Source organism: Echiichthys vipera (assembly GCF_963691815.1).
Source record: "Echiichthys vipera genome assembly, chromosome: 8".
In the NCBI taxonomy this organism is placed as follows: Eukaryota; Metazoa; Chordata; class Actinopteri; order Perciformes; family Trachinidae; genus Echiichthys; species Echiichthys vipera.
The window spans coordinates 19,582,498-19,601,082 of NC_139833.1; the positions used below are offsets into that span (position 1 = coordinate 19,582,498).

The following is an 18,585-nucleotide window of genomic DNA, read 5'->3' on the forward strand; positions in this document are numbered from 1 at the left end:
TGTGATCTCTTGTGCGGGAGTGAGCGAGCAGGCAGTTGACTTTTAGATGCATTGTAGTTTGTTTGAAGGATTTTGATGGATGTGCCATACAGAATGTTGTTGCAGTTATCCAGTCTTGAGGTGACAAAGGCGTGGATTAACATTTCAGTGGCTGAGAAGGAGAGGGAGGCGCGAAGATGGGGATTGAAACTGAAAAAAGGCAGTTTTGTAATTTAGTGTAGTATTCGAAAGAGAGGATTTGATCAAAGATGACACACAGGTTACAGATGTGTGTGGAAGCAGGAACAGTTGAGCCATCAATGCAGAGGGAGAAGTTATGGCAGGATCTGTCGAAGGATTTGGGACCAACGATGTGGATTAGAGATTTGTTGCTGTTGAGTTTGAGGAAGTTGGCTTGCATCCAGGTTTTTCTATCCGCAAGGCAGTTTATGAATGTGGAATAAGTGGTGGCAGAAATGTATTTGGTGGAGAGGTAGAGCTGGGGGCCGTCTGATTTACACTGGAAATGGAGGCCATGTTGGCGTATGATGTGACCAAGGGAAAACATGAAGAGGAGGTAGCTGAGCACCGAATCTTGTGGGACACCTTCTGGGACTGGGGCTTGCGACAGACTTGGATTTATTGATATTTAAGAACTGGTGGTGGTCGCAGAGATATCATTCGAACCTGGCAGTGCCAGTGATACTGAGGAAGGACTCGATGCAGATGGGGAGGATGAAGTGATTGATAGTGTCGAAGCCATCATTGAGGCCAAGGAAGATAATGGTGTCGAGGGGGTGGGCATCAGACGAGAGGAGGAGGTCATTGGTTACCTTTGATCAGGGCGTTTTCTGTGCTGTGTTGGGATATGAAACTGGATTGACATGGTCCGTAGTGTAGGATGGAGTACAGGTTGGTTTTGAGTTGGTAGACTACGATGCAGTCCAGAATTGTATATAGAAAAGGGAGATTAGAGATGGGTCTGTAGTTGTTGGGGATTGCATGTTGAAGGCCAGGCTTTTTGAGGATAGGCAGGGGGGACAGAGCCAGTAGACAGGAAGGAGTTGATTACAGAGAGGATGAGAGGGTTGACACCAGGGAGACAAGCTATGACTTATGTGGAGGAGGTGGGGTCCAGGGTGGCGGTGGCAGTCTTCATGTCAGACAGTGACTTGTTGATTTCAGAAGGTGAGATAAAGGAAAATTGTGAGGATGACTGGTCAGTTAAAAGAGGAACAAGCGAAATCCACCTACCTTTAAAGCTCTCTAATCAAGATGATTTGACTCCTTTGTTTTATCCACACAAAAACTATAAAAAGGCAGGCATTTTTATTGGAGGTTAGGCGCAGGACTTGATTTAATTTCGGTGTTTCCCTTATTTATTTGGCAACCTCAAGGTGACAACAAGACTCCAGGAAGCTGAGCACAGTCACTGTAACAAGTTACTGTCCATAAAAAAAATAGTTCCAGCAAGTCCTCCCATAATCAATGATGAAACAAACACAATGTCTTCGGTGTCTATACTAAGCTCGGATAAAGTTGACCCCAGCCTCATACATAATGTACGGCTGTGAGATGATTTGTCCTTTAGTTTATAATGGATGCTGATATGGTCTTTGGAACTCAAAATGATGTCTTACAATAAAATATAACAGCAAAGGCAGCAAACTTCATACATGTCAGCTCTAATATCAGATGTCCTTCAGTGAATTAGCCATCTCTTATTTTATTTGAGAAATTAGATCTATAATTAGTGCACCCCCACCCACTAGGAAATATGAATGACTTTTCTTTGATTAGTCATTTTGGATAAGAAGTTTTATCCTCCCATCTCCCTATTTACATGTCCATTGTGTGTTATTGATACCAGTGCAACTTGTTCAAGCAATCGTAATTGTTTACTGCTAATATTGGCAGCTGCTTCATGTGATAGATTTGAAGGAAATTGCATCCTGTGGACCTCCTCAGTGGTGGTAGCTGGAGCGTCCCGGTCTCTACTCGTGTGGAACAATGCAGTCTGCTCACTTTATTTTGGATGGTAGTGCTCTCGTTTGGACCCTGTGTGAGACTTCAAGCCAAGCTCCTTCATTGGCTGAGGGAGAAATAAAAGTTTGTCCATCTCAGCAGACGCCTTTCCATTCCATTGCACTCGTAATCTCTATACCCCCCCCCCCCCCCCCCTCCCCCTTGCTTTAAGAGAAGGAACTCACTGCAGTGCAGATTAATCAGAGGGATTTAATTAACTTGGCCCCGGCACACGCATCAAACCTGAAGACAAGACAGGCTATAAACTCAACCAATTATCTCCAGCTAGAAGGGGAGTGGGGGATGCAACTCCCTCATGTCCCTCATGTCCCGGTCCCTTCATGTTCACCCACCCAACTACCGCTAAGCTTATTTCATTAAACTTTCACCTCACCTTAAGTCTTCGGCTGCCCACAAAACCACACACTAACGTAAGGCATGATCTGTTGTTGTGTACAATTGAACAGAGCCACATTGGGTTTTGATGATTACTTCTGTAACTATCTTGAGTATCATTGACCTTAGTTCTCTTTTTTCAAGAGTCATTTATGGCTATATTGGCATCAGGGTGAGTCCACAGCTTTGGTCCAGAGAGATTGCTATGTCATTTTGTATAGACATTTATGGTCCACAAAGGATATATCCAAGCAGACTTCTGTGACCCCCTAACAATTTGTCTAACACCACCATGAAGTTGACATTTGTGTTCTTGAGTGAAATATCTTCATGGCTATTGCGTGGATTTTCTTGAAATGCGTATCAGATATTCAGGGTTTCTAGAGGATATATTCCTATGACTCTAGATCCTCCAGTAGGTCAAAATGTCCACTTATTCATTGAAATATCTCAACATACTGAATGAATTGGTAAAGACATTCACATGACTTTGGTAATCCCCAGACTTTTCATTTTGTGCCACCATGAGCTTGACATTTAGTTTTTATTGAAATATCGCAATGATTATTGGGTGGATTACAGTGGAATTTGGCAGGTCCATTTTTCCCAGTAGATTAATTGTGATATCAATAACCCCCTGAAATTTCCCTGGCACCATCACCAGGTTTAAATTTTAAATTTTACACAAAACTAATGACATTCTCATGTCTTGTGTTTAGTGCTAGTTAGCAAATAGCATACTAACACACTAAGTTGGTGTACATGGTAAACATAACACCTGCTAAACATCAACATGTTAGCATCGTAATTATTGTGCCTATATTTAGAGATTAATATTGGGAAACTAAAATATCACAAGCAGCAAAGGCATAAACACACTGCCTTACACAACACCCAGGCACCCTACTGCTGCTGCTGCTGCTGCTGCTGCCATGTTACAGCGTAGCCATGGCAACTAAGACAATGTCTGCTGTAGCATGGGGATGGTGTTTAGCTGGCAGTTTTTAGGATGGGCAAGACTGTCAGTCTAGTATCATATGCGTGTTTGTTATGTGAAGGCACGCATCACTTGATGTGCATGATTTTGAGGTATTGTGATTAAGTCATGAATCACCTTGAAATCACCTTGCTCTGCAACTGAGGCCCAAAACGCCGCAAGCCCGCTGACTTCTCCCCAGACATAGATACAAGATACCTGTATGTGCATTTTTTGTGTGTGTGTGTGTGTATGTGTGTGTGTGTGTGCGTGCGTGCGTGCGTGCGTGCGTGCGTGTGTGCATGTGTGGTGCTTGCATGCACAGTATTTCCCACAATCTTTGGGTGTGTCACTGTTTAATTCGATTCTGATTCTTGGTGCCAATATTCGATTCAGAGTCGATTTGAAACGATTCTCGGTTCATAGCGATTCAATTGATTTTTGAATAAGGACATGCTTTAGGATCCCCTCCAGTCCTCTGAGCTCATAAATTCAGCGGCAAATCAAAGCATAAGCTTATATTTTCTTTTTTCAAAAAGGTATCAAATGATTGCAATAATGTAAACACACAAATATATGACCAAATGTCATTCATGCAGGCTTAACTTTTTTATATCTCAATTCTCAGCGAATTAAACAGACATTTAGGTTTTTATACAATTTCTAATGTCAAACATCATCCAAAAGACATACAACTTCACCATAAAAAAATCCACCATATTAAAACAAAAATACACATAACAACAAAATGTGCATATACATATAAATGTACATACATACACAAATCCCAGTCCACAAACAGCACACCACATCTCCCAACACTAAACACTGTGTACACAAAAAGATTATATGATAATACACAAGTTGACCTCCCCTCCCACATTATAGGCACCAATTCCCCTTTTATGTGATTCAGAAAATGACTCCAAACCTGGTAGAATTTCCCTTTATCATTCAATCTTGCTATCATCAATTTATTTGAAGCATTATCCGGTATTAGCTTAACCCAGTCAGTAAATTCTGGTTTAATCTGACTCTTACATTGGCGAAGAATGATTCTAGCTGCAGTGATGAAGCCTGTCATTGCTAATCCGAATTCTGCTTTTGATATGCCTGGTGGTGACCTTGACACCTTGTCTCCCAGTAGGCAGAGTTGGGGGGATTCTGGTAGTGGTTTTCCAAGCCATTCACCCAGTTTTCCTATAACCTCTATCAAGAAAGGAAAAACAGAAGAGCACTCCCAGAGTGAGTGTAAGAAGGTCACTGCCTGTGCATTATAAAAATCGATTTTTGGAACTTATGAACCGATTTAGAATCTTAGAAGATAAGAATCGCAATTTCTACATGGATCAATTTTTTTGCCAACCCCTGGTCCCAGCAGTCGCCCACAATATCAGCTGCTCTGTTTCAACAATGTTAGGTTTAAATAAAATTGTATGCCGTCACTTATTTGGCATTTCTTTCATCTGTAGCATGTGCTTGACTTTCACTTTCCACATTTTAACTTGTCATCATAACTTGGTTTTATCAATAACCATTAAATTCACCAAGACTCTCTGCTGAAGTATTTAAAAAACTTTTTCTGCTTTCTAAGAACTTTGATAGTGTCCAGTACTGTCTTGTCTAAGCTAACTGTGATCCCTTGACTTGATAATGGACTACCTCTTGTGTTGAGTCTTGGTGTTTAACACTCACTCCTAATAGTGTTTTCATTAAAGGCGACTAAATATTCAATAAACCATAGCAGTGTTTATCTCCATTGAAAAAAAATGTCCTTATCTCGACATGTGAACATTACATACTTGGCCCTGTTTTAAGGCTGGATTTTTGGTTATTAGTGTCATTACAAGTGTCGCTTGAATTTTCCTTCAAAGTCTTTGTCCTGGAAGTGTTGGTTTCACTTCCGCAGTCTATAAAACACTTAAGCAAACTACAACTGCACCCGCACTGATGTGTTTGTCTTTCTCGTATTAAGTTATTTAGATTCAGATTGCATCTTACCACCAAACTGAAACAGGGTATTGAACTCTCTTATTAACCTTAAATCAGTTTCAGTATAGGAGAGTCGATTTTGAGAGCAGCCCTGAAAAGACCAAACTTACTTATTCATTTGTTTTTAATTAAAATGTCCCACATCAAGGCCAGGGTGACTGCTACATATCAGCTTCAGCTTGAGTAAAAAAAATAAACCAGTATTTTTGCAGTTTGGTTTTAAGCTGGAGCTTCTGTCTGAGAACTTTGGCCTACTGAAAAGCATGAAGTGACGGTAAGGAAAATGTTGTCTATTGCATTTGAATCATGAATGACCCAGTTAGGAGGTGAGCCCTCAACAAATCGAGCCAGCAGGGAATTTTTCTGCTTTTACATTCATCTGCTGACAGCTCCTGTCAAAGTCTGTACATGCCAAAGATCTGCAAGACCAGGCCACAGTTTCTCTTTGACTTTGTTTGCAGTGATGGTTCTAGGCCTTTTCCCAACAGTATTTTTATTCATTATGCTGCTGATATGGATGCTATGATCAGCTTTGATTACATCATAATCCTTGGAGACATGACCATAGCACTTTTCTTTTCACTTTCTGCTTTCTCTTTCCTTTGTTTTTCAGAACATGGATAAGACACAGCTCCCATCTGTGACGCTGATCGTGGGCTGCGGAGTGTCTTCACTGACGTTGTTGCTGCTCATTATCATCTATGTGTCTGTCTGGAGGTGAGATAAAGCATCTCTGAAACTCTGAAACTGTTTGTCTCAAACCAACAGTTAAACATGTTCAAGGATATATGCTGTACAGAAAGCAATCAAATAAACATCTGTCGGTCATCCCGAGACCCAAAAGAGGACGGTGTTGGTATTAAGAGAAAGTTAGAGAAGGCAGTTCACTTTACTTTGGCCACAAGAATGCTGATAAAAAAATATTCCAGCAAATGTAGCCTGGATGCCTGTGTCCAGACCCTCAGAATCACCACTCACACGTCTCTCTTATCTATTCAGCAATTCAAATATGTGTGGAGTAGTGCAGCCGCACCCATTGTTTTCTAGCCTGCACAATGGCTGCCTCTTGACACTCGTCATTGTGGGTTAACAGATGTCAGCATGTCCTGGCTTCTGTACCTTGACTGCATCTTCTGGCTGTATGACATTTTCGTCGTGTTCTATGTGCATTAATTGACACAATGGCCTTATGCAAGGTTTTAGAAATGCCCAGATCCAAAAGCTGAGCCCACTCGGGGGGTTCGGGGGCATGCTTGCATTTTTAAGAGCAAAACATGACTAACAATCGCTTTAAAACCATGTCAGTGGACTGAAGCATAAACAATCTTTCAAGCAGTAATCCACGAAAATCTGTTTAAATGTTGCAATCAATGATCTACACTACAATCTGGAAATACGGAAAAGGCGAAAATGATAACCAAACATCTGAAAATAAATTTTGACCATGTTTAATTGAAGTGTTCAAGTAAAGGGAAATACACAAAGACTGCCGCTCTTTGTCTCAGTCTCCTTTTCTGTCTCTGCTTTCCATAACCTGCCCCCTCTTTCTCATATCCTCTTGTCTCTCTGACTTCAACATTGCATTCTTTCTGTTAATTTCTCTCTCTGTCCTCTACTCTTTGTTCTCTGTCACCCTTTGTATTCACTGCCTGTCCCTTTGTCTGAAATTACTCACTCGTCTCTCCTGCCAACGTGTTTAGTCAAATTGTAAACACCTTCTTTATTTCATCTTTGTATTTGAGTTTGCATCATTTTGGATTTGAATTATAGAAATGTGTACCAAAACAGAACATAAACAGAAGCGAAATGTGTTTTATTCAATGATATATATTCACAATAAATCTATATTATGACACTATGATTATGCTGGTGTTGGTTCAGTGTAATTACCAAAGAACATAATATCTCTGTGGTAATTACATAGTTTGAATTGGGTCAGGATGTGTTGAACAGCATAGGGACGTAAAGCTAATCCTATCCTTGGCACAGTAGGCTCTAAGTGGCTCTTCCTCTCTCATCTCCATCTCCATCTCCTCCTCTCTTTCTCTCTCTCTCAGTCGCCCTCATCTTGTGCCTTTATCTTTTCCCTTTTTCTCACATGGATTCAGCTGCCTGTTCAGTTTCCTCAAGCTGTTGACATATTCAAAGAACCACCATAGTGACAGGATCAAGCACTGTGCCATCCAGTCCCCCCTACACAAACACACACACACACACACACACACACACACACATGAGCGCGTGCACACACACACACACACACACACAAGCAATGACAGAAATCAGATGAGCAAGGCGGTAGTCTTGTTGTTGTATAATATCTACAAAGGCATCACCAAAGTAAAGTTATTTTTAGACAATTATTTTATGACTTTTTATTAAATAGGATACACAAAAATAACACAGTCTGCTCTTCAGTGAACTACAATGGCGGCTGTGGTTGAATAGTCAAAAAATGTACATAATATGTCTTTGCCTAAACACTTTTATTTCAAATCAATAGAAAACGTGATGAGGTGAAGAAAAGATGTGAAGGAGAATTCATGAGGAATTAGGAAAAGACAAGCGCAGTGCTACGAGAATCCTACTGCACATACACTAGGTTATGTAATTATGCCTGAAACTTAAGTAGCATGCGACATGGCTAAAGTTAAGTCATGTACAACCTGTGGCTGTAAAGGGGAGCGACTGAAATACCATGTCAAACACAAAAGGCTTACCATAATTACATTATTCTGGAGAAAGAAAGGCATACATCTGAATCCTGTATGATCTTGGCTATAAGTCTGTTGAACCTGAATCAGTCACTGAAGGATTTAGTGAGACCACAAACATTGTTTCCTTTTTTTCTGTCTCTCTCCTTGTCACGTAGGTACATTCGGTCTGAGCGCTCAGTCATCCTCATTAACTTCTGCCTCTCCATCATCTCCTCCAATGCCCTTATTCTCATTGGACAGACACAGACACGGAATAAGGTAAGGATCAATCCCAAGACCGATTTTCCTCATTTATTAAGAATCTTCCTTGTTGCTTATTTGTTTTCTTTGTCTTTTCCTGTGCTTCCAGGTCTTATGCACCCTGATTGCTGCATTTCTTCATTTCTTCTTCCTGTCCTCGTTTTGCTGGGTTCTGACAGAGGCTTGGCAGTCATACATGGCAGTGACAGGCCGCCTCAGGAATCGCATCATACGCAAACGTTTCCTGTGTCTCGGCTGGGGTGGGCCTTCTGTCTGGTGTCCATCATGTTATTCATTTGGTCTTCCTCATTTTCCCCTGTGTTAATGTGCATTTTTTATTTCCTCCCAGGTCTCCCTGCACTAGTAGTGGCGATCTCAGTGGGATTCACCAAGGCAAAGGGATATGGAACACCAAGCTAGTAAGCATCCTTTCCTATGGCTCCACTATTGCACATACCTCCACTTCTTTAAATATTTATGCAGGGATATTACACATAGTGGGGGGTTTATGTTTGCTGCATAATTAACCTCTCTCTTTCTCTGTCTCATATCTTTTACCACCCTCGTTCTTGCCATGTCCTCAACCTTTCACCTTATTCTGTCTCTCCTCTTTACAACTCTTCATAATTCCTCCCCCTTACCTTAATAATTTCCGTTTATTCTAATAATGTTTTTCTACCTACCTGTATTTTCTTGCTCCTTTCTTGTAGCTGCTGGCTGTCTCTGGAAGGAGGTCTTCTCTATGCATTTGTTGGACCTGCTGCAGCTGTTGTCTTGGTATTTTCTTTTTCTGCTACAGTTTGTCTTTCAAAACCTCTACACTAATTAAAATTTAGACCAATAGCAATAGCATCATAAAATAGTTTCCAATCTCTTTTTAAAAACAAACATATTCGGCATACATCTCTGCAGGGATTTATTACAGAAATAATGCTAATATGATTAATGTTTTTCATCTAAAAATAGTAAAAACTATAATGCAATAGATAATAAAAACAAATGATTAAATAAAACACAATATTTAAATGGGAAAGATAATCACATCAGTCATTGTCAATAAAATTGGTCTGAGTTATTAACAGTACATTTAAAAAAGGTGGCGTCTCATTATGATATAATATAAATTCATATTTTTACATAATGAAATGATATATAGTGTATCTAATAATAGCACTTCTATGTAACAGTAAACAAATATGATCAGCATTAAGTCAATAGTCCATGCCTCCTCCTTGCCCCTGTTTACTTTATCTTCTCTGCCCTTTCCTTTTTTTCTCTGCCTCCTCTCTTCCTTGTTTACATCAGTATTTCAATACTGGACCCGTCCTTTCCTTGCTTAGTTCTTCCTTTTCTGTCCTGCATCCTTCCCTTGTCCACTTCCTCCTTTACTTCACTGCCTGCTCTGTTACCTGTCAACTTCCTCTATTACTTCCCTACCTCCTCCTTTACTTGTCAGCTACCTCCTTTACTTCCCTGCACCTTCTTTTTCATATTAATATCCTCATTTATTTCCCTGGGTCTTTTTTAGCTTACCTTACCTCCCCTTTCTCCCCTGCATCCACCCTTCCTTTCTTACTTCCCTTTTTAATTTATCCCCTTTCCTTTTCCTAATGTACCTACTCTTTTGTTACCACTTTGTTTTATTTATGCTTTATTATCAAGTATTCCAAGTCTGTCAGGTTGCATTTGTGCTGCTCTTAAAATGAGATAACCAATAAGTACAGTATAAATCAGAATTTATTTTACAATGTCTGTATGTGTTAATGATTGGATTAGAATTAGCATATAAGGTATTTGCAGCAAGCACCATGTGTGTTTTTTGGTGTACAACATAGACAACCACCTTACCAAATTTCTTTACTGTAGCCATTCAAACTACTAGGTTCTTGTTTAAATCATATATGAAGACACCTGAAATATAATGTTAGTGTATTTTGAGCTATAATAAATCCCTGATAACTATACCATAATACTAGTGTTTTAAGTGCTTTTGGTAAGTGTCCATGGTATGATTAAGTAATGCATTCTACCATACAAGTGAACTATATAGCAGTTACAGAAATGAATATAATGACCATAAGGGTTTTCCCCCCACTCCTACAGCTGATTCAGCATCAGAGTGGCTTGTACAAGAGATTTTTATAGAATGTGACTCCTCAAAGCAGTGAAATTAAATAAATCACTACAGTCAAGAATAGCATCTCCCCCCTCCTTTGATTTCACATAGGGTTATATTTTATATATGCTTTTTTTTCCCCAGCACACTTTCTAAATTCAAAAATGTATAACTATGCTGGTAATCCAACCCTTCAATCATTTGATTAACTCTCATTTTTCATTGGGTGCCTGATTATTTCTTTCACTAATATTTAAATTGTAATTCCGGCATATTTGCATTTCATGTTTTTTTTCGGCATGAATATACATCAAATAAGCCATTGAGAGCTATCTGTCAACATGGACCTACTGGTCTTTTATATTAAACTCTGGGTTTGCTAACTACGTTGGTTGTGCTTTGTTTTATGTATAGGTACCCTAGTCATGCTACTGCAGAGGTTTGGTGCTATTTTGAGCAATATTAGTGATTTCTCTGTTAATAGGTGATCAACGAAAAAAAAATGTTTCGATGGCTCATTTGATATTTAAAAAAGACCATGGAATGCAAGTATGCCAGAACTACACTTGTATCAGTTAGTACACCTAGTGTGTGTGTGAGATGATATTTATTGTCTTGCCATGGCGAACATCGTCATCATCACCATCACCATCCATCATCATCAGAGTAGATCTGCATGTTCTGAAGTAATGAATGTGTCTTAACTCTGCTTTAATCATGTGCCTCTTCTCTTTGGCAGGTTAACATGGTTATTGGGATTCTCGTTTTTAACAAACTGGTGTCCAAAGACGGCATTACTGATATGAAACTAAAGGAGAGGGCGGGGTATGCCTTATACCACACATCCATTTTACACAGTGACCTATAACCAGCCTGATAGATCAGCTAGGGGAAGGGACTAGTGCACTTTGCCTGAAATTATCTTGTCCAACATTTTAGACTTTGGCAAATTGGTGGCACTTCATTTTTAACACCAGAAGGATGAGGGGGACTAGAAAAAGATTGAGATTGAGAAATAAGACTGAATTAATCAGAAGATATGACACCAAAAAAATTAGAACACTGCTATGAACACTGCTTATGGAGGATAGAAAGAAAGATGTGGGGAAGGCTGTCTGGTTATTGGTCCTGCGCTGACTGAGCAAGATGATGACTCATCTCATTGCTTTCTTTTTAAGTTTCAATTGTCACATTTTCCTCCAGCTGCTCTTTGTTTGCAGGTGTTGCTATTGATGTAAAGTTCTGTAAATCCATCCGTGTCTTTTTTCTCCTGTTTGTTTATTTTTAGTAGAGGGAAGCAGGGCTTTAAAAAAAGAAAAAAGTTATCACAACTTTGGCTTGATTTTTGTAGCTCCGGACATTGGTTTTGTTGGTTGGGATGACATTGTACTTAACAAAGTGCTGAGATCGTAGAATGTGGTGACATTGCTAACAAGAAGAACTTTTAAAAAAAAGGCAAGTTCTGATATGGCAAGAGGACTCAGCAATTACTTTGGAAAATACAATTTTATTACCAATGTCATTAACAACAGAGCCAGTGGCCAGAGCTACAAAAATAAAACACAAATCTTCTTTCTCATGCTACTGTTAGATTGTTTTTCTATAAATTTGTTCAGTTCAATAAAGTTATGGAGACAAGAGTACATTAGGGTTAAGCTGATGGACCAGTGTTCTGCTTTTAAGTGTAAGTCTGGCGAAAATGGAACCCATGGTCTTTTTTGGCATGAAAATAAATAAAATAAGCCATCTGAACAGTTTTTTTCATTTATCAACAATGTATAGAGAACACCCGGAGAGACGCCAACAGCCCCAAAAGGCTTACACTGATAAGTTCTGGGCGGTGAACTGAATGCATCCAAGAAGGCCTATTTTACCACTAATATTGCTCAAAATAGTACTTCTTTCATTTCCGTGTCAACACTCAACACTCAACCCATTTCCGTTGAATTATAAATGCCAAAAATGTCCTCCTTGAAATGAACTCCAGTGCATTTGGTAATCGATTTGTATGGAGCTAATCAGTGTTAGCCCTTTGTGGCTGTTAGCATCTTTCTGGTCATTCTCTATACATCTATACACATTGATCAACGAAAAAAAACTGTTTTGATGGCTTATTTGATGTATTTTCATGGCGAAAAAGACCATGGGTTCCATTTTCGCCGGACTTACGCTTTAAGGTAAAAGTCTATCATTAGCCTTTTATAAAGGAAAACTCCAGCATTCCTGTAAAATAAGACTAAATTGCTAAATTGCTTAGAGTTGTTTAGGCTGCTTCCCCTGGCTTCCTGCTGTTTCACATTTGTCTAAACAAGTATGGTTTGCAAAAGTGCTCCTTTTAATGTTTGATATTAGAACTATTTTTACACATTGTTAAACTTTGTTGGTTCTGAACTAAAAAAACACATACATTTTTTTAGCATGAACACTCACTGGCCACAGTTGACTTGAGTCTAAAAATGCCGCTCGTATCAGCTTTCAAAAAGCCATTGGTCAAACCACAGAGCACACATGTGCCCTGCTCCCCTTTACCCCACAGGCTGTTCTGTCTCCATTGGCATTGTTGGTGCATTCAAATGTTATTTTCTTTCTCTCTCTTAAAATGTTTGCTTTCTTTAATGATCTCTCTATTCAACTGTACTTGTTTTTGCTGTCTGATATGTCATGTTTGAGTTTGCACAGAATCCCCTCTCTCTCACTCAGGGCTCTCCAATCAGGAACACATCAGTGTCAGAAGCCCCCTTCCATGTCATCAGTGATTGGGTAAAAAATACCTGCCCATTCCCCCTCTTCTTAATGTATGGCTACCAGCCCTGCCCATCACCAAAACTGCTGAATCCTCTAGCAAGCACCTCTGATTGGCTTATTATTACTTCCTGCCTATTTACCTCACTATTCCACCATTGACCTTGCAATTTACGCTACCCCCTATTAGCTGGATAGAACGTAACACATTACTGCCTCAGGTTCTGACCATTTCTGGAATGCTTTTAGATAAACTGTAACTGTTTTAACAATAACACATGCTAGTTGTAGTGCAGTAATAATGTTTTGGACTGACTTGAATGGTGTGTGCATGTGTGTGAGTGCAACGTTATTATGGCCATTTCATGATTGCCTCTATACTAGACTGTGTATTCTATTTCTGATGGAGTAATATGTAGAAGGGTAGATTGTCAGTAAGAACTTGGCAGATTGTTTAATTAATGTGAGCCTTCCTTCAGTCTGAATGTCCACATATCACATGGAAATGCATCTTGTCTGGCTTCAAGAAATTAGTTTGGTGGGGGGTGGGCTGGGGGGTTGCGGATTAGGTGTAGTGACGACACAGAGATGCGACTGTTAGTTTGAGACAAAATGACTGCTCCTGAAGAGGTTAGCAGAGATGCTGCAACGGCATCAGTTCTCTAAGAACTGGAGAATATTTTTTACTTATTCCTAAAAGGAGAGCAAAGAATGGCACTGAAGGCTTTTCTTGATTAAAAAGATGTTTTATTTCCTCTCCCAACTGGCTTTGGCAGCCACTGATAGAAGGTGCTAGACAGATGGTTCATCCAATCACCTGCCCGGTATTTTTTTTTAAAAGTGGCTGCCCTTTTTCAAACGGTTTTCTGTTTATCAGATTCAGATTCTCAGATGGTTCTGTGTAAGAAACCATCTGGCGCGGCTATCGGAATGTCGCCTCAGACTGTTCCCCCTCGGTTCGTTTTGCTTCGTAATTTGTCAGGATAGCAATGTTCTCAACTGTTAAATGCCTCAGATAAGTGCCAATAAAAGTACAATTTCACTTTTTCACTTTGATTCAAGACTTGAGCAAGGAAGTTCACTCTGGACACTGGAATCAGTAAGTCTGAGATAATTTCAACCCAAGGTCTACCTCACACAACTCACCGCCTTCATCAGCAAATCAGACTCTTCCCAGGGATGCTGTGAACAGTTTGAACGGACAGCTGATATTGTCTGTTCAAGTTCCCTACTGCTATTAAGTGATGTCAAGCTTATGTCATGAACACATTTCCAGTCAGGAGTGGGTCCTGTCTTTTGAGTTGTTAAATGGATTGTAGTGCTGACTACGTGTTACTCCCAAGACTCTTGCTTTATGTCCAACCAGCGGACAGAACAATAGTGGCCACAGCATTGCCTGAGAAGTAGTAAAACCCCTCAATCAGGAGCCAGTGGATGGCCAGAGAATCCACCCAACTAGCCCTTTTTCAGTATGACTCTGATTTTAAGCCACCTTCATGAATTGGCCAATTTGCCCATTTTGGGAAATGCCTACTGGTTGGGTCCCCTGAGGGCAAACTAACACAATTATTTGCGATTCAGCGTAAATAAAAAGATTTAGCAGAACCATAGATATCATCATTCTTTTCTCTCGTCAAAACCTACATTACCCAAAATGCAACTTGACCACAGAAAGTTTGATCAGAAATTGGGGTGTCTTTTGCTAGTAGTGGCTAAGGTAGCACCACACACAACCAGATTTATTTTGTTTTCAAACTAGTCTTCAGCCTGAACCAAGGCTGCCTCAAGTGATGTCACTTGAGTGAGACTTTTTCCGCATACACAGTAGTACTTGCCAACACCTGGACAGATTGATGTGTGTATGAGTTTGACAGTTGCAATATACATAGACTGATTCAAGTTATTTGATGCAAATAAATTGAAAAGATAAATGCAGTTGTAATGAACAATAATATTGTATAGTTTATCTTTTTCTACTTCTATTCTTAATCTATTTTATACACCTTTTACTATTTATTTTTCTTACTTTCTATATTTCTATGTAATTTTCTTCTTGTGCTGCAGCAAGAACCAAATGTTCCCTCTGATGATCCATATATTGATCTATATCTTCTTAAATCAATTCCATTAATAAATAATGACTGTTTTCATCAAATCACATATTGATTAAAACAAATTCTAACATAACTAATTAATCAATCCATTTATTTGTACTTCCATCAACTCTGTTCTCCAAATAATTTATTTTGTAAGATCCACCACTCACAGGGACCTTGGATCATATATTTTTATCTACATAATTTGGAAAAGTAGGCAATTAGTGTCTCTTTCAAGCTGTTTCATGGGCCAAGGTCAGATTTGAGAATGCAAGAAGCGAAAATAGTGCAAAATGCAAATGCTAATGTTGAGGCTGCTCAGGCTTGTTGGTCTATCTGTTCTCATCCCAGCTTATCATATACTACTGCTTTGTCAGTGGTGTCACTTGTCAATGCAGTGGGTAGCCCTGCGCATCCAACTTTTATGCTCCACTTTGGTTGTGGTTTTAAACACTGGGAACATGTGGTTAACATTGTGAAATCAGGCTACAAAAGCACTTGGTTAGGGTAAGGGAAAGGTCATGAGTGGGGTTACAACAAGTGCATTTGTAACACAAATATTGTAATTCACAGGACACGAATGGGGCATGAACGGGAAGTGACCTCCTGGGTGAAGGTCATGTGTGTTTGTGAACCATCAACCACAACGACCTCCTCCCTACACAGACTTTGTCACTCTTAGCTCTGGAGCACTTGTTCTGAACGTCTAATGCTGTTGCGGATGGGTTCAGTTGAAAGCCTGGTACGTTTTAAACGGACGCTTGAGGGTGCCATGTGCATCTGTATCAACCTTGACACTATGGGAATGAGAATGGGCTGTGTTGGTTATTGGTTAATATATCTGAACGGGATCTGACTGGTTAGAAATTACGTTAGATTGTTTGCTCTGATGATGTGGTGATTAAGCTGTTTGTAGTTCTTTCTGTGGTGGACATAAGATGGAAATGCAGAGAGTAATGCTTTTTCCCCTTTCGGTGACCTCCCACAACCCTTCACGGACTTGCCTCTCAAGCGGATAGTTCTCAAGGTTCAAATGCAAAACATGTTTAATGAAGCTAATTAATTGTGCAGCATCTAATTAAGCTTGCAATAGCATCTGCACCAGGAAGGTCTGCTCACACCTCAGAGACAGGCCTCATTGCGGAGTCTCCTTTCCCCTCAAAATTAGAGGCTAAGTTTCTGAGAAAATTAAAACAGACAGGAGAGGCCTAATTCCAACAACCACTGGAGTTTGTTCCCTCCTTAACAAATGCTTAAATGGTTTCAATCATCAAGCCTGTGTATTTACAGTTTGTAATAGAAGTTGAATCCAACATTTAGCTTTCACATAAAGTGTTTTTGTAGCTAACGATTACTTGCAATTCCTAGTGTTCAATATGATGGAGAGCTTTGGAACATGTTTGACTCGCGGACTACATTGTACCAGATCCATTTCATGTTTGTCCATATGGGATATTTTTCACCCCAACCAACAAACCAACCAACCACCTTTTGCCTCTCAATCCTGAAGTCCAGGGAAATTCTTGATTGCTTTTTAATATCACTGCCTACGGCATACATTTAGCCGCTATATTGCCCTTTTACTTTAAATTGAATTTCTTCCATTATGTGATTTTTAATCCAGACATGCAAGGGCTACAAAAATCGATTCCCTTAGCTCTTCTGCTTTAATTGTTGTTTAGCAGGAGGCTGTATGGTAACAGATGAGTTTGTCATTACTTGTCAATATCGCTAGCGTTGTAGTCAGTCTTTTTTAGCAACTACTCGGGAGAGATTTAGAGAGTTCTAAATGGAATCCTGATGGTTTCGGGAGTTTTTGGAGCTTTAGGGGTTGGAATGAAAATAAGGTCATGTAGTTTCTCTGTGATCATACCTGGGATGGATCTGTTGCTTTCTTATTAGGTGTGAACTGTTACTCAAACCATACATGTTTATGTGAATGTTAAGCAGCAGCCTTTAGTGGCTGTAGTAATTATGTTGAGAACAAACGAGGAAGTCAGGTGATGTAGTAAAAGAGCCGCTAAGTCCACATAGGGAGGAGGCCAGGGTGGATGCATGGGTCAAACAAACACAGGACTTTCAGTCTGTGTATGTCCTGTGTGAAACCAAAAGCCAATGTTGACTTATTTTATTTTACATATGTAAGTTAACTTATGTAACATACATACGTTAAGTCATATAACTTAAGTTACATGGTAAAATTTTTATTTTAACCCAAACCACAATCTTTCCCTAACCAAGTAGTTTCATTGACTAAACCTAACCAAGTAGTTCCATTTTACGACATTCATCACAATTTTAAAAGCAAACAGCCTTTTTTGTTATTATGGTATGAGGACAGTTAGTTAAGCTTACATGGAGAAGAAACCAAGGGTGAACTGTATACTTTGTAGATTCCGTCTGTCTGAACTTTCTGGAACTATTATTAGCAATATTCTGACTACAATGTTATTGTGAATAATAGAATTAATAGCCAGTGGTACATAGTAAGACACAAGTTGTTACAAACCCTTGTTATTTATCGTACAGTTTAGTTTATCTTTGTCTTTATATCAAAGAGCCAGATATTTTCTATCACACCTGCACATACTGTATTTTATGTTGATGATTCAGTCCTGCAACTGTCACTTAAAATAGTCTGTGTAACTGGAATCTTACTTCCAGGACCCTGAATACTTTCTTAGCAGCTCAGTGGGAGTGTTAATGGCAGGTTTAGGGAACACAAACAGTTTATTAGTGACTAAATTGCTTGTCAGAAATAATATATTGAATGTAATGCCGCTGTGTAACTGTCTCATCACAACTGGGCAGGATGTTTTCTTTGAGAACGCTGACTGTAATGACAGGTGGAGACCGTTGCTTGCACTTGTGTTTGTGGAGGTTTAAAATGTGTTTGTGTGTGTGTGTGTGTGTGTGTGTGTGTGTGTGTGTGTGTGTGTGTGTGTGTGTGTGTGTGTGTGTGTGTGTGTGTGTGTGTGTGTGTGTGTGTGTGTGTGTAAGCCTTTGCATTAGCATTTGACAGTGCTTGTAATAAGCACAAATTGAGGTGACCAGGGATGAGGCACATCCACCACATCATCATAATCAGAGCAGGCGATATGTAAATCCTCAACCGGCATCAAGCTTAAGTCTTATTGTACTACAAGCAGATAAATTGTTCAGTGGATAAAAGGAGTATCTCCTCCTTCAGGTCATCAAACCAGTTATTTGTGAAGCGAATTAGACATCGTGTTTAACATGAAATAGCCACCAATGGCTTTGTCTTGGCCCCATCCCCTATCCCCAGACTCACGCACAGGAAAACTC

The 18,585-nt window shown here is 39.6% G+C and overlaps 1 protein-coding gene across 1 annotated transcript in view; it reads left to right on the plus strand.

The window, feature by feature from the left end:
- The window catches only part of adgrb1a (adhesion G protein-coupled receptor B1a), a gene marked incomplete at both ends in the record, with an annotated part of 111,842 nt that overhangs the window by 78,778 nt on the left and 14,479 nt on the right, over positions 1-18,585 (plus strand). The window contains 7 exons of the mRNA XM_083919010.1: positions 5,982-6,085; positions 8,241-8,343; positions 8,435-8,585; positions 8,675-8,744; positions 9,036-9,102; positions 11,181-11,266; positions 13,142-13,201. Of these exons, the coding sequence (XP_083775136.1) occupies positions 5,982-6,085; positions 8,241-8,343; positions 8,435-8,585; positions 8,675-8,744; positions 9,036-9,102; positions 11,181-11,266; positions 13,142-13,201 (641 nt within the window). The remainder of the gene's footprint in view (positions 1-5,981; positions 6,086-8,240; positions 8,344-8,434; positions 8,586-8,674; positions 8,745-9,035; positions 9,103-11,180; positions 11,267-13,141; positions 13,202-18,585) is intronic.